Below are 16,364 nucleotides of genomic sequence, written 5' to 3' on the forward strand. Positions count from 1 at the left end.
TCTTCTTGTGCAGCCTGTCTGTATTTTCTTGTCTTCTTTCAGCCTCTTCCTATGCCACCTAATCCCTATTTCTCTTGCTTCCTTTCCAATTGGAATTATTCTGTATGCAGAGAGGAAGGTTTCCAGCATGCGTTCCTGACTTGAAGCAAGCCTGAAATTGCCAGAATATCTCACTTTAAATACTTTCAATAATGATTTCAGATGGACAAAAGAAATAATTCAACCTAACTTTTCTTAGACTATAATACTTTTTTAGGAAACAAATCCACTCTGACAGACACTAAACAATGTTCTGGTCTGCCACCCACTGACACAGAAATGAGCAACTAAAGTAAAATGTTAAGATTTCTAGTATTAGGCAATTGTGGGCAGTACTGGTATAAATACCAAAATATTTGATGTACACTGTAAACCTTTGAAGCTGTTGCACAAAAGTATTGTTAACTGTGCTCCCATCATTCAAAACATCCTATCTCTTCAAAGATACATCCTAGACTCTTCAAAGTCTTTTTCCCCCATAGCTTTGTTCACTTTGTTATCTAATGCTCAGAAGTTGCTGTTGTGGTGTTACTTTCTTAAAATGGAGAATAATTTATTATTAAAAAAAAATTAGCATACTACAGAAGTTTTCTTTCAGAATACAAGACTATAACATCCAACCAATATAACTAATTTCCATCCTTTTGGACTAGTTTAAACAGTGTATTTCTAGTGATGTGAAATCAGTTACAACATTGGGTCTGTCTGCACTGGTGTTTTAGAGAGCAAGAAGGCATCCTTCATAAGCTTCAGTCCTGCAGTACCTGAGCTCTGCATCATTTCTGTTTGCTAGAACTGAGTGGCATCAACACACTATGGTGATCTCTGGTGTGATCCCCCTTGGAATATGGACAGGAGGTCCTCTTTATGCATGTACACTGCAGCTCATGCCCAAAATTAATTTAGATTCTAGTGAAGACCAGATGTGGATGTAGAGATTTGTGGCTTATAGCACTGCTGCACATCAAACACCTGCCCATCCCTGTTTGTGCTGCACCAGTTGGTAACTGAACTTTGACTTTTCACTTTCCAGTCCATCCCCCAGGAAGAACATTCAATGAAAAGCAAAAATTCACATACTCTTAAAAATGCACTACTGCTTTTTCACTTGTTCTTCTGTGTATTATAAACGTGTATTCTAGCAGTGTTTTATTTGGAAGAAATTCTGTCTCTTTCAGAAATGTGCCAGACTAACAATTTTGACAATGGTTACTTCAACTCAAGAAGGAAAACGTTTAATTTACAAGACCAGGTCACCTATCTGTGTTATACTGACTTTGTAACTCCAGAAGGCAAAGAAAGAGGAGTGACACACTGTCAAGAGAATGGCTGGAATCCACCTCCAAAGTGCATCAGTGAGTATCATAAAGGCTTTGGGGCTCCATGTCATTGTTACTGGCACAGACATAATGTCCTATGTACTCAAATTTTTGTCATCTAGATGGGTAGATTTTCCTTACTGGGCAGGGGGAGACTCAAATAGGGAACTGATCCTCCAGAAATACAAAATAAAAACACATAGAAGTAAGGAGGGAAAATATCTACTTTCATCTCGGTGAGCTATCTTTTTGGACCTCTAGCACAAAATAGATGGTAATCACTGACCTCTCCAGTTATTCTTACCTGGTACAAGTACCAGTACAAATTTACCCCTGCCTCTAACATTTGAGAGGGAAGATTCATTGAGAGGGAAGAAATGCCTGTGAACCAAGGGATTCTGCCAAGAACTTTCTTTAAATGTGACCAGATTAGAGAAAAATGGGTTTCGTTTCTTTGAAAAATGTTATCACTATGCACAAAAAGCACTAGGCATAGGTCTGCCCTGGTGTTAAAAAGTACACTTGTGAAAAATACTGAAAAATTCCTCAAAATGCCTTCATACTGTTGCCTTTTTCCTCTTATTAGAAGTTCCTTCTTGTTCCCAACAGGCATTCAGAATAGTAAAACAAGAGACTTACTCTTCCAGTATTATGATGCTGAGCCTCATAACTTTAGCCAATATTTTTTTCTTGTCCTTTATATAGGATTTTGCAGCTTTTTTTTCCTGATTCCCCCACAAATGACCACAGGAAACTGGATTATAAAGCGTTTACTATGACACCAATCATAATCATACTACATAGTAAAAGGAAAGCAAATTAATCTAAGGAATAAATATTTATGCTAGTTATTGCTTCTATGCACATCTTTCTGAAGATAAATGTATGAATCCTGTATGAATTTGTTATATGTGATATTCTACACTTCTGTTCTGGCAATTTAAAATGTTTCAAATATACTGAGTGATTTTGTGGATTAACACACATGAAAGCATCTACAGAAATGATTATTTCAAAAGAGTATGTTTCTGGATCTCAAAATGCACTAACTTTGTTTTATTCTACAGAATCATGTAAAACATCTCATTTGGACATTTTGAGTTACCATACAGATAAAACTGTGTTCATGCCTGAAGATACAATTGAGTATGCATGTTTGGAGGGATATCAAACTGCAAATAATATGCCAACTGGTACCACAACGTGTGGCACAAATGGTGAATGGAGTCCAGAGCCTCAGTGTCTCGGTGAATATTGCTGTATTTGCTTACCAGTGTAAATGCATACATTTTGTGAAGCTTTTTTCTTTAAGAGCTCCTTTGGCTTTGTTCTAATCACTAGTATTTCATGTACTCAGGATGTACATTAAATGTTCAAATATTTTGTCTTTGTAGCAATAGAATGTGAAATGCCAACATTGCCCAATGGAGATTTTTCTCCCAGGGAGGGGAAATATCACAATGGAGATGTTGTGAAATTTACTTGTGCAAACAAATACGTAAGAGTGGGACCTGCTTCTATTCAGTGCTATTACTTTGGATGGTTTCCATCACCACCAGTGTGTAAAGGTAATTCTTCTGTCAACTTTCTTGCAGTGGGAAATCTATGAAAATGCCTGGGTTCTGAGGGCTTCTGCAGACACCTTTTGAGCAAGCCTTGCTCCCAAGAACAATTATTCCATCTTTGTCTCTAAAAGGGCAGGAATTAGTCTTCTTTGGATCATTTGGATCATAGTGTTTTGCAATTTTACCTGAAAGATTCTGCACATATTTCAGTGTTGAAGTTTCTGTTAGCTTTAGTTACACCAGTTGGAATTTTGCAGTAATTCCAAAACAGCTGGTAAAGGACTTGTGCAAAAATTCACTCAAGCTGTTGACTGTAATGTATGAAAAAAGATTTATTTATTCAAAAAAGCTTAAGTAATGTGCACAATGGCAGCCAGGAGAGATTGATTTGAGTAATAAGTCTTCTATTTCTCTATCCTAAATGTTTTTAAGTTTTGGCATTACCTAGTGTTGATACCCATCAGATATTGTACCTTATGTTCCTTTTTTTGGTCATATGATGTTAAAGAAAAAAATATTTTGGAGATGATACAGAGCTGGACTCAAGCAAAAGAAAGTCAGTGAAGGGTTTTTTCTGTGAAATTCCTTAGCTCCATCCAGTAGGTTGAACAAACTCATGCACAAAGGAAGATACATGCCCCTATTCTTCTCATCCTTTTGCAGACAAAGCACAACTTAGAGACATCTGAAAAGAGTTTATTTTGCTGGTGCTGTGCCCTGTTATGAGGCAGATGAGAGGATGAAGGGATTTTGAATTTCTAATCTTATCTTCCTTCCCACTTGATCAGTTTCCTTGTTGTCTTCTGTGATCTAATACTTCTGTTTGCTCACTCTCTTTTGCATTTAAAAGCAAATCTATTTTGTTTAGTTGTCCTTTTAGCTCAGGAAACTTAATCTCCATTAACAAGAGATCCATTCATCTCATCAGAAATTAATTCCTTTCATATACAGTGCATATTACTTGCTGGGTGATTTTTTATAATATAGGTTATTATTATTTGCAGAATTTTCACTTTTTTGGTTTTTTAAGAATACTGAAGTTATCCATATGACACTGTGGTTTTTTTTTAAACTGTATTGGTTTTATCAATCAGTTCTTCTATCACAGCAGAAAACAGGAAGTGCATAGAAGAGCATAGAGTGATCCAGGGTCACACATACATGTGATCTCCATCCCAACACAAATATAGATACAGTGATCTATTTAACCTGTCCTGCTGTTTAATTCTCAGCTTTAAACATGAAATTCAATTTATTTTGCATTGCACTTAACATGTAACCATGCTAAAAATGCTGAGTTCAGAACACAGATTTCATCTCTTGATTTCAGCAAACGCCAGAGCCTGTGGACCTCCACCTGAGATTATTGATGGCAGAATTGCTGGTGGCTCTGCTGTGGAACAGTATCAGCACGGGGACAGACAGCAATATGAATGCAACAGCAAATTTAAATTGGTTGGATCAAAGGAAATAGAATGTGTTGATGGACAATGGTCATCTCCTCCCTCTTGCATTGGTAAATATACATAAAACTTATTTGTGAGAAGTCTGTAATTCACTGTAGGATTATGCACAGATATTTTCACAGAATTATATATTTGCAGGTATAATATGTTACATTTAAATTCATGTCATGGATGAAAAGTTAACACAGAGTACATGTCCAGCCAAAACTTTATTAATAGTAGAATTGAAATCTTAACCATCCAAACAAAGAATTTTTTGATTCAAGATCATGTGATTATAGTAAGAAAATAAATACATAATATGGAAAGAATAATTATAAATATATAATTCATACAGAAATCTATGTTGTATGAATAATGTATGCTACATAATTATAATTGTTATGCACACCCTGTCTCTTATTTACCTCTTTCTCTGGCATTATGCTTACCCTTCCACTGCCCCATTGGGTTCTATAGTCAATGGCTTCAGTCTGGTGTGTTTTGGAGGGAAGCTGCAACAGGTTATCATTCTCAAGTCATTCACTGGAAGGAATAAAATCTTGATGCAGATGATTTCCCCTGTACAGGACCTACTTGGGGAAATTTTAAGTTTGGGTAGCATGTTTTTATGTCTTGTGCTTTTTCACTGGAAAAAAAGAAAATTCTGAATTCTGAAATTTCTGAATTAGATATGTAAATTTTTTTAAATATGATACTTGTTGTTTATCCTTTTCAACCCCTAAAAGCAGCTGTGATCAGCTCAGGGGCTAATCTGACCTTCTGTGAGCTGTTCATAACCTTGGGGTGCCAGGCTGTGTTCTATCTCTCACCATTCCTTCCCTCTGCTCTGCCACACCCAATCTTTGTCCCCACTTCTCAAGATCCCTGTTAATTGTACCAGCCTTGTAATCCCCAGGATCATTATATTAGAGTCATAATTACTCATTACTGCTTTTTTCCTCCTTCAGAAAAAAATACTGGCATGCTGTACTCGTCTGTGCAATCCATTACCTTTTGCTGTCGCTATCACTGCAACACTGGCAGCCTGACACAAAACTGCTGTTATGACACAGAGCTGGCAGTGCTGCAGCCCTCTAAGTGATGTTACAGTGATTTTCAGTTCTTGTAATAATACTAATGGAAAGTACACATTAAAAATGTGTAGGTGTATGACCAAATATAATTTTGACTGATCAGAATGAGGGATCCAGGTGAGTTGGATTAATTAAAGGTTTTCTTACATACATTTTAGGATTTATGTATATATGAGTGGAAAACAGTTTGGCAAATTATTGCTAGCTGAAACTGCTTTTGGATTGTGCTGTGGAGTTACTGCCTTGACGGAGAAAGAAGGGAAAAGACAAGAGAGGAATTCAGTAAACCGTCTGAAATGTGTTTTAGTAAAGTTATTACAATTAATGGGAGTAGGTTTGGCTCACCAAATGCAAATATGGAACGATTTTTTAAAGATCTTTCAGCTATTCATATACGACTCCTATATTACTATGGAATACTTCTCTTTTCAACAGAGGACAAAATGCCATGTGGATCACCTTCCTCTATTCCAAATGTTGTCGTTTATCAGGAAGACCAGGCCCAGTTTTCACATGGTGATGAAGTAACATATGGATGTAACCCAGGCTCTGGAAATTCTAAGCAAATTAAAACTAGGTGTCTCAATGGAGAATGGGAGCCACTACCACTTTGTGCTGGTAATCTAATTCTATAAAATTTCCAAAATATTTCAGATAGTAGTGTAGCATAGTTCTATAGAAAACGTCAAGGGCTTCAGCAATCAACATATAGCCAGAGATACTATAGTTTCATGCATCTCAATTAAGATTTTTTTTTATACTCGCCATTTAAATGTGAACATGCCCTTCTTCCTGGACAGACTCTGCACCTACAACTTTGTAAATGCTCTGAGTAAGTTTGGGGAAGGAAACAGACCCTTGTGCAGTGGGTAGCATGAAGTATGGGGAACATCTTTGGTGTATGATGGTTTTTACCCATTTTTACAGTGTTCCTCCTTGGTAATGACCCTTCAGAAGCCTTGGGACATACCACCAATATAGTTGTGTACCTGTTGTATTAATTACTTATAGTTTTATGTCTCTGTATACTACTTTGCTTTTTTTAAATATTAATGGGTATTAAAAATGTTGTTAGTGCCACATCATGCTAGGCTTATCCCATCCTCACCATTTTTATGTGCATTAGTTATTTTAATTTCTGTTCAGTAGTTTTTCTTTTTTTCCCATCTTCCCATTTAGTTTTGCAATGCATAAACTGAATGAAAGTAATATCTTTTGAAAATATATAAAATAAAGCCTTTTCCTAAGATTAAATTTTTTAAAAAGTGCACTGAAGTCAGTAATTTTACAAAGAGGCAATACTGAGCAAGGAGTCTTGTCTGGGTTAAATTTCTCCAGGACCTCACTTATCGTTAACAGAATACAGTTTATGATATATCCAGTTATTTGTTCCCCTTTTCTTCAGAAATTAATTTATATTAACCAGTGATTTGAGTACACTGTACCTTTATTTACAGTTATGTTGAGGATTAAATCTAGCACAAAACAAAGTCTGCTCAGCTTTCACAAGTAGCATGTGTTCTGACCCTCAGAAACACCACTCAAGGACACAAGACCTTGTTATGACTTAAGTATTCTTCTAAAGGAGATTGGCACCTGGTACATACTAGATGTGGAGTAGTACTTATGTTATGCTCCTACAAGCAAAAGAAGGTTTCTCTTTTTGCTTGTCTTTCTACCTTTATATGTTTAGGGAAGAAAATAAAAAAAATGCTTAGTTTTCATATTATTCACTGCACTCAGCAAAAGGGATCCTGTGAACCTAAAAATAATTGCTTTGTGAGTGGAAACAGTCTTGCAGGAGCAAGAAATTTTGTTTCTTTAAACTAGAAATCTTAGGAGTTACTTCAAACTCCAGTAAAGAGGAAAATACTTTTACATGAACATGCATTAGGGAATGGATGAACTCTTCATCGGTGAATGTGTATGTACTTATTATCAGAACTATATCTATTTTTTTAGATCTTTTTGATATTGTTTTTCAGATCCATCTCCTCAGTGTGAACCTCCAGAGGGTGTGGAGATTATGCGCAGGACAAGGAAGGAGGCTGGAGTTATACATTACAGATGTACAGCAGCTGACACAAACATTAAACTGGCAGCTTGTGTGTCTGGAAAATGGTCACCAGAGATTGAATGTGCAGGCATGTTTCTTAGATTTGCATACAATTTCTCCTTTTTATGAAGAAATGTTAAATGCTCATTATTAAAGCCTCTTAGCTGTGTCACTAGTCAGAAATGTTTATATGCTTATATATATATATGCTTACTGCATTAAATGCTAAAGCACAGTCATGAATAATTACAGGAATCATTTGAACTGTTAGTAGCTTTAGACATGGACTATTTTAGTGAAGTAGACAATCTCTTCTCTGACAACAGGAACAGTTGTCACTGTGACTTCTATGAAAAGTGAGAAATGACAAATTTAGCTTGGTTCTTCAAAAGGGCTTTGCCCTGGTGCAAATCAGACTAGGATACAGCTCAAGCTCCAGACAGTTTCATTATTTCCTATAAACATTCAAAGCTTTCCTATGCTATTCCTGAATTGTCTTTTCATTTTCCTTCTATTTTTCCCAATTGTTTCCTAGTGAAACAATAAGAAAAAAACTGAGTTGGCCAACTCAAAAGCACAGACCTAGAGGAAACTGCCCTTACTTAAGACACATCAAAGGCAAAATGCCAGCAGGACTGCCTTTATGTATAGCAGAGAAGGATATTGCCTGTAACAGGCATGAATATAAAAAAATCATTGCCTTTATTGTCTGCTTTGATCATTCCAGAATCATGGGAAATGATGCATGAAAGTTGGAGAAGTACACAGAGTGGTAATCACTTGAGGCATCATTCCCTTTCAAAGCCAGGTGTCCCTACCTTCCCAGTTTTCTGGAACAACTAGAAGCAATAAATCAAGCTCTTGAAGTCTCCTCCCTCCTAGATCTACCTCCATTCACTTTTTCTTTCCTTTAGGAGGAGCAGCCATTTGGTCCTTGAGTGGGAAAACTGAAGTTTATTTCTTTGTTTCCTTTTGTGATTGTCATTTAGTCCTGTTATCAGCTAAGTCAAAAGAAAAAAAAAAAAAAAAAGAAACAACAAAGCAAAACAAAACAGGAACCCCTGAAGTTGGTCCAGTTTTCCTCACTGTAGAGAGGAAAATGGCCATGATATGATATTAATTAATGCTTGAGAATTGTCTGAATTGTCACCAGTGTTTTCTTGGGATGTAGTGTTGTAATCTGTGAAGAACTCTTACATTTTATTGTATGCCCTATTATAACATGAATATGTGTCCTTAGATGAGGAGAGAACATGCCCACCTCCACCTCAGGTGCCTGGTGCAGAGCAGATCTCATCTGGAAGAAATTACAAGAATGGGAATAAAATAGCAATTTCATGTCTGAACAATTTCCAGCTCATCGGTTTGAATGAAATAACGTGTGTAGATGGGAAATGGCAATCACCACCTCACTGTGTGGGTAAGCAGTGAATTCTTTTTCTGTTTCTTTTATTATAAATTTCTATGTTGTGCATTTATAGTCATCATTAGCAGGAGGATGATATTACTTATAGTAAGATTATCATGATAAGGTAACTGAAGAAAAGTAATAGAATTTAAGTTTCTAAAGAAAGTGTAGTTAATCAACTGCTGAACAGTGTCTTTTTTTATTTACACAGACTTAACTAAGATGGTATATAAAACTTTCAGTTAGCCCCTCAAGAGCTGTCTGAGTTTTTATTTGTTTAGAATGTTTCAGATTGGAGTCTCAGTTTTGAGTGGGGGCCTTTAATAGTATGGTGGTGAAAAAGAAAATCAGTGTCCAGTTCGGGAGTCCCCAGCATAAGAAGGACACAGAGCTCCTTGAGCGTGTCCAGGGGAGAGGCACTAAATCAGGGGACTGGACCCCTCTGAAACCAGGCTGAGGAAGTTGGGGTTGTTCAGCCTGGGGAAGAGGAGGCTCTGATGTGACCTTATAGCAACCTTCCAACATCTGAAGGGACCCTACAAGAAAGCTGGGACAGGACTTTCTGCACAGGCATGTAGCAAGAGGACAAGGGGCAATGGTTTAAAACCTGAAAAGGGAAGATTTAGGTTAGATATTATGAGGGAATTCTTTGCTATGAAGGTGTTAAGACATTTGCACAGGTTGCCCAGAGAGGCTGTGGATGCCCCATCCCTGGAAGTGTTCAAGGCCAGGTTGGAAGGGCCTTGAGCAACCTGATCTAGTGGGAGGTGTCCCTGCCCATGGAAGAGGGATTGGATCTATATCATCTTTAAGGTCCCTTCCAACCCTAGTCACTCTATGATTCTGTGATTATTTCTTTTTTAATTGTAATAGTAGCAATCTTTGGTTTTTTCCATTTTTATTCTTTCTTGATTTTTCTCCTTTTCTGTTTCCGGCCTCTTCCCGTAATAGGAATATCAGTGATATGGTCATTTGTTCTAAGAAATTATGAGTAATCTGTAATCCAATGGTTAAAATTCTATAATCAGAAGTTCACTAAGAGGTAGAATAAAGTGTTTTCAGAAATTAATTGGAGACAGATGAGCACAGGACAAATGAGGATTCAGCTGGTGACTGATGTGTACAGCATGCCAACCATGTCTGTCTTTCTAAGCTGCAAAATTCTGATGCTGTGTGCTTTCTCTTCTTTTGCTTTTCCTGTGAGTCTCCATTTCTGCTGGTAAATGGTAGACATAGAGAAGAAAAAAAAATTCTTAAGTTGTTTATAAAAGAGCTCTTACTGAACTAAAATTCCCAGCTGCTGAACTGCTACTGTTATTATAGTTAGATCTTTTGTATTTTGGCAAACAAAAAAAACCTAATTTATGAATAATTAAAAATGTACATAAGATATAATCAAAGTCCACCCACTCTACAATAGCATAGGAGAAGATAGCATTGGGACAACCCTGACTCACAGGGGGGTTGCAGAGATTTAATCCATTGGATGTATCAGGAAGTACGTTAGAATATTTGCAGGTTGTATCACCTTTTCCATTTTCATAATATCACAAAACCCATCCAAACTTTGATACAGTTTTATTAATGTGGAAAAATGTAATGGTTAGCATTTTAGAAACTTACTTTCAGTATCCCAAAACAAGATAATGTCTCCTTTGTTTCTCTGTCTATGAAATTTAAAACTGCAGCAGTATCTCCTTGGTATGAACTAGGAAATGGCTTTAGTCTGGTTCAAAGGAAAAGCCAGAAACCCCATGTAGGAGAGAAAGGAGAAAGAAGTTTTGGTTTGTGTGTCTCAAATATTTCTTCATCTTTCTTTCAAGCCATTTAATTTATGTTGGAATTACTATTCTTTTTTCAGTTTTAGGCAGCATATATCATTCATATATTGATTGTCTTGCATTATTTTTTATCTGTGTTTTCTGTATTTTATAGAAAGACCCTGTTCACCACCACAGCCCATAGAATGTGCTGATGTTCCCAGGCTGGAAAATCAAAACTTAAAAATTCAAAAAGAAGGGAAAACAATTTATCTGGCAGGTGCTAGATTGAAGTATTTTTCTCGTCCTGGATACACATTAGATGGACCATCAGAGATAACTTGCTCTGAGGGAAAATGGACTTCAGCTCCTGTATGCTTGGGTAATATCAAAAGATACTTTCTTTGAAGTGCATTAACAATTAAAGTGGAAGACTTCTGAACTGGAGGTTGACTACTTATAGCCAATAACTCCCTATTTTTCTGTCGAATTTTATTGTCCTTTGTGGATGTCTTCATCCTGATCAGATACAAGGCTGATTTTTTGCATGCAGTTTAAGTTTTAAATATTTTTTTTTTTTATTCTTGCAATCTTTGTTCAGTTTTTATCTCTGCCAGGTTAGTCCTGGGCACATCCTCATAATCCAAGGATCTGTTGCCTACAGAGCCAATTAGTGACTAGGAGCTGCTTTGGTGCTTCACTGGTGGGACACACCTCTATGTAGTGAGGAACAGAAACTTTATCAACATTTTTCAGCAATGTTAGAAAGAAGATCTAAATATTTCAGTGACTGAAGGCCACGATTATTTAAGGAAATTATTATTTAATCTTACATATGCTATCCTTTATATAAAATCCACAGTCAGTAGAGGACTATGCTGATGTTAGAAAAAGCTCTAAAGCATCTGTTTGGTGGAAATAGCACAACAGCTAAGTGTATCCCATTAGCACAAGCATTAACTTTCTGTATCTTTTCAGAAATGCCATGTGGAAGTATTCCAAAAGTTTCCCATGCTCAAACTGAAGGCAGGAACAAGAAAATTTATGAGCCTGGTGAGACAATTCGCTACCAGTGTGATTCAGGGTTCCAGATTGTTGGTCCCCCTGAAATTATTTGCAGGGAAGGAAACTGGACAGCACCACCTTATTGTGAAGGTATCAGTTCTACTTCTGAGTCATCTGTGAGCCTTCTTAGTGATTCATATTGGGAATTAAAATAATATCAAGTCAGGCATGCAGGTGAATCAGGTCAATAGAGCAAAAAGCTGTCTTGCTCAGAGTGGCCCACTACAACACCAATTTTTCTGTATTCTGAGAAAAAACAGAGTAGCTGTACAAAGCAATGTTTCCCAGCAAGAAGCTGAAATTAGTCCACTGCTGAAATAAAGCAAAGAAGATTATGGGGAAATGGATGCTGGCTGCAATGAGGGAAATAACTGGTACAATATTGTATCTTAATTTCAAATACTAAGAAAGTAGTTTTCTGGAAGTTACCTTCAAATCATAAAGCAATCACTTCAGCCTCCAGCCCCTTGGGACACAATGCTTCAGCTGATCACAATTCCTTCAGCTGATCTCTGCAACTCCTCTTCTCTTTTTAGTAATTCCAGATAAAAATAATATTGTGTGGCAAAGCACTGCAGAATAAAGGCTATAATTTCTTTTCTACTTGTAGGAAAAGATCTGCCTTACATAAGCCAGTTTTGCTCACCAGGAACAAAGCTGCTCTGGAATGCAATATCCTCTGGTTGTCATATTACTGCACCACTGTTCCTAAATGAACTTCTCTTTCCAGATGTAAGGTGTGGAGCCGCACCTGAAATCCCCAATGCTTATGTTACAAGCATTCAAAAGGAGTGGTACCTACCTGGTGACAGAGTGCAGTATGAATGTGAAAGCAATTTTCAAATGATGGGTGAACATTATGTCACTTGTACAAATGGAGACTGGTCACAAGCACTAACCTGCAGAGGTAGCAACCTGTGTTTTCATCCTTTCTTTTAGCATTGAGGGAACTGTTTGTTTACCTAAATACTCTAAAGACTTTACCTTTTTTTTTTTTACTTTTGTTTTCTTTGTGTACCTGCAAATGTGACTGCAGCAGTGTCTCTTTTCAGATGTGACATGTGAACCTCCTCCAGAAATTGCTGGTGGTAAAGTTCAAGGTGTTAAAAAGTCAAGGTATTTGCCTGGGCAGAGTGCTCAGTATCAGTGCTGGCAAGGTTTTAAGATGAGTGGAGCTTCCACTGTAACGTGTCAGAATGGGACCTGGACAGAGCTGCCAAAGTGCAAAGGTAATTTCTCTCCCTCTTCATACATTCACCTCTCAGTGAGACTGCCATGAAGCTGGCTCAGTGAGATTGACTTCTCCAGTCAGTGCACAAACACAACACATCTGGCACACTCAGGAAAAAGCTGTTTCCTCAGGTAAATTCATCTATTCAGATGAGTTGATCAGCTGAGTGACACAGGTGGCTTCACTTGAGGGTGTCCTACCTGGAAAACCACCTGAAGGCTGAGAGGAGTTGCTGGCCTCACTTAATTTTGAGATGCAATTGCACGTTGTAGTGTCTGCTTGCTGTGCCTGCCTGATGAGAGGAGGGTGAGAGATTTTGCTGTCTGTCTTGAAGAACAGATCCCAGGGCTTGCCTTCTATTTGACATCCAGACAGTGAAGGTGATGGATTGCTGTACTCAGTGCCATGGAGTCAAAGCAACTGTTAAAGCTGAGGTGTGAGCCAATACTCCGTTGGTACCTCCTACAACTTCATGAGTGCACTGAATGATCTCATTTGTTTTCATCAGACAGAGAAAGTTTCAGCACATGAACCAATGCAGCATCACTCAGTTAGATGCAGAACCAGAAGATGAACTAAAACCAGGCTCCATATTGTGGCTCAAGACCACGAGTCCAGAGAGTGGAATCTGGGTCTTTAAAGATTTCCCAATGCAAGGTCCATTGGAAGGCCAGACTTGGAAGCAGTGGGGTGCTTTAATAGGTATAAAAATTCTGTGAGGCAGCTTGAGGATTGGTATATGTGAACTGCCTAGTGGCCCTAAGTGGCCCACAGATCCCAAGGGATCAGTGACAGTTGTAATCATTGCAGCTGGATCAACTTTCCTCACTGCTTTCCTCAGGCAGTGCCAGTTGGATGGAGCTGTCAGGTTCTTCTGCAGACAGAGCTGGGCTAAGTACTGTTATGCAGGAGGAGAGGAAGCCCTGCAGGCAGCTGCAAGCACTTCAGCTGTGGATAAATGGGGTGTACTGGTGGCTGTGAGTCTGAGCACTGGAGAAATGAGCCAGTCTTCGTCTTTTTCATCTGATGGGTCTGTGGTTTTCTCTTCCATGTTTCTCAGAGTGCCAATGTACTGACTAGAAGTATTTGTGGCCAGGTCTTCACTGCAATTAAACTTTCATGGCTTTCACTCTGATTGTGAATTTTCTTTCAGGGAAAGGTGGGAAATGTGGCCCACCCCCAGTTATCGAAAATGGAGACATTCTTTCCTTCCCCATTCAAGAATATCAACAAGGTGCAACTGTGGAATACAAATGCCCAAGTCTCTATGTCCTGGAAGGATCTCGGTCTATTACCTGCACTGATGGGCAGTGGTCAAGCCCCCCAGTTTGCCTGGGTAGGTTGAAGCATGTGCTGGGTGATCAAAGGCTGTGTGACTGCTCCTGTTTCCTTTTTCTCAGATTCCAAGGGCATCACTTGTGCAGCAGCACTTGTCCTGGGACTGTGATGCTGGCAGTGCAGTGCAGTACAGCAAGGAGTCCTTTTTTTGTCCAGGAGTTTCTTCTTCACATCAGCTTATGGAGTCCCCTCTGCTGCCTTGCTGTCTCTCACCAAAATGGATTTGGGAGGAGGGCATTTTAGCTGACCCCCGCTGTGTGAGGGGACCTTCAGCACTGTGCAGGACTCTCAAATGCTCCCCAGCTGGCGACACTGCTGGGAGGATGGGTCTGAGTGTGTGGCAGTGCTGGGGAAATGTGGGGGTGCAGCCATGACATGGCCAGGAGGAAACAATCATGGAGAAGTGCTGGGAATAGGCATAGGAAAGATCTCAAAAAAGACATGGGGAGTTCATTGGTACCTGGTGACTTCTCCCACCTGTGTGACTGTCAGGGTGAAAAGGCTTCTCCATAGCTCTGTGTGGGGTGTCAGCCATGGTCTGTGTTCCCTTTAGATTGGATGTGAATGTCTCTCATGTCATAAGTAACAGACAGAGCGAAGAGCTGGAAGTGGTTTGTAATGAAGAGAACTTCTGTAGACACCAGGGGGATAAAAGTTACCTGTGGTGCATCTGAATCATGTTATAAAACTCTTCTCTTTCCTTTTCCAAGTGGCCTGTACAGCATCTGAAGAAGACATGGGCAGAAACAATATTCAGCTGAAATGGATTGCAAGGAAAAAGTTGTACTCCACATCGGGTGACTTCATTGAATTCCGGTGTAAAAGAGGGCATCTGGAGGACCCAGCCTCTTCTCCCTTCAGAGCACAGTGTGTGGCAGGGACAATAGCATATCCACTATGCAAGCCAGGCAGTAAGTCACCTATCCACTGTGTTCCTGTATTTTTAGTGCTAAAGCCAAGGGTAAAGACTTCAGCTCTCATGGGGAAGCACCTGGGGAGGAGCCAGGGTGTGAGAGCATCTTGTAAGCTTTAGGCATTGTGGGGCAATGCCCTAAGGAGCTGTTACCTGTCATTCCTGAGCTGGAAAGGCTGCTGGGGAAGGGCTCTCAAGGGCTTGTACTAACAATTTCAGAGCATCTGTTGTCCAGTGTAAGTTCTACAGGCAAGTAATGCAAATTCTTTTTTTTTCCAGAGGACTGTACACTTGATATGTCAACCATGGAAACAAACCATATCCAGCTAAAGTCATCAAGCCGGCAGCCACCCACCTACCAGACTGGGGATTACATTGTCTTTGAGTGCAAATGGTTTTACAGGCAAGCTTCACACCCTGAGACATTTAGAGCCAAGTGCCTGGATGGAGTGATTGAATATCCAATATGTGAACGTAAGTGTTCAGTGCTGAGGACATGAGGGGGGCTGGAGGAGGCAGCTTTTCTGAAGCTCTCCATCCAACTGCTCTGAGGAACCTCTGTGGTGTGTCAGGCTTGGTGTTCATGTCTTTTCCCCTTTGTTCCTCTTGCACTTCAGGTTCATTTGGATAATTTGGTTCATTTGACACAACAGAGCCCAGCTGTGGAGATGGAAGATCCCTCAACTGACCCAGTAATCTGAGCTCAATTTTTTCCTGGCATTTCCCATTTTGCTTTGCTTTATTTTCAACTTAGCCAATGTTCTGTCTTGGAATTTATTGTTCTTCTTTTCATTTTTTTTTATAAATGCATTTCCATTTGGTAAATGTGTTTACATTTTATCCATCAAAATGGCTGTCCTATATTGATCTCACTGTTATTTTTATTAGCAATTGTGTCCTGAAATAGGCTGGCTTTGGTGGCATACTGAGCCAAGAATTAAAGCCCACAGGTAATTTGATCATCAGTGTTTGGCCGTTCTGTTGCTAGCTGCTTCTCCATGTGCTTGCCTGGAAGTACCCTGGGCTCATGGAAGGGGGAACTGCCCTGATGATCAGGCTGAGGAAGTGAATGGAGTCTTCTGTAAGAAATTCAAGGAATTTCACAGACCCTGTTTTTATGGGTGTCTC

General features: G+C 39.0%; 1 protein-coding gene across 1 annotated transcript in view; it reads left to right on the top strand.

The window, feature by feature from the left end:
• The window catches only part of CFH (complement factor H), a 34,740-nt gene extending 18,538 nt beyond the window's left edge, over positions 1-16,202 (top strand). Inside the window, exons 10-24 of the mRNA XM_008503291.2 lie at positions 1,218-1,394; positions 2,426-2,605; positions 2,753-2,926; positions 4,254-4,439; positions 5,901-6,083; positions 7,451-7,609; positions 8,762-8,941; positions 10,865-11,071; positions 11,668-11,844; positions 12,485-12,661; positions 12,807-12,983; positions 14,139-14,321; positions 15,034-15,234; positions 15,516-15,710; positions 15,854-16,202. Coding sequence (XP_008501513.1) covers positions 1,218-1,394; positions 2,426-2,605; positions 2,753-2,926; positions 4,254-4,439; positions 5,901-6,083; positions 7,451-7,609; positions 8,762-8,941; positions 10,865-11,071; positions 11,668-11,844; positions 12,485-12,661; positions 12,807-12,983; positions 14,139-14,321; positions 15,034-15,234; positions 15,516-15,710; positions 15,854-15,867 — 2,570 coding nt within the window. The 3' untranslated portion in view covers positions 15,868-16,202. The remainder of the gene's footprint in view (positions 1-1,217; positions 1,395-2,425; positions 2,606-2,752; positions 2,927-4,253; positions 4,440-5,900; positions 6,084-7,450; positions 7,610-8,761; positions 8,942-10,864; positions 11,072-11,667; positions 11,845-12,484; positions 12,662-12,806; positions 12,984-14,138; positions 14,322-15,033; positions 15,235-15,515; positions 15,711-15,853) is intronic.
• Positions 16,203-16,364: the final 162 nt, after the last annotated feature.

This window comes from Calypte anna, chromosome 8 (genome assembly GCF_003957555.1).
Source record: "Calypte anna isolate BGI_N300 chromosome 8, bCalAnn1_v1.p, whole genome shotgun sequence".
NCBI classification, from domain to species: domain Eukaryota; kingdom Metazoa; phylum Chordata; class Aves; order Apodiformes; family Trochilidae; genus Calypte; species Calypte anna.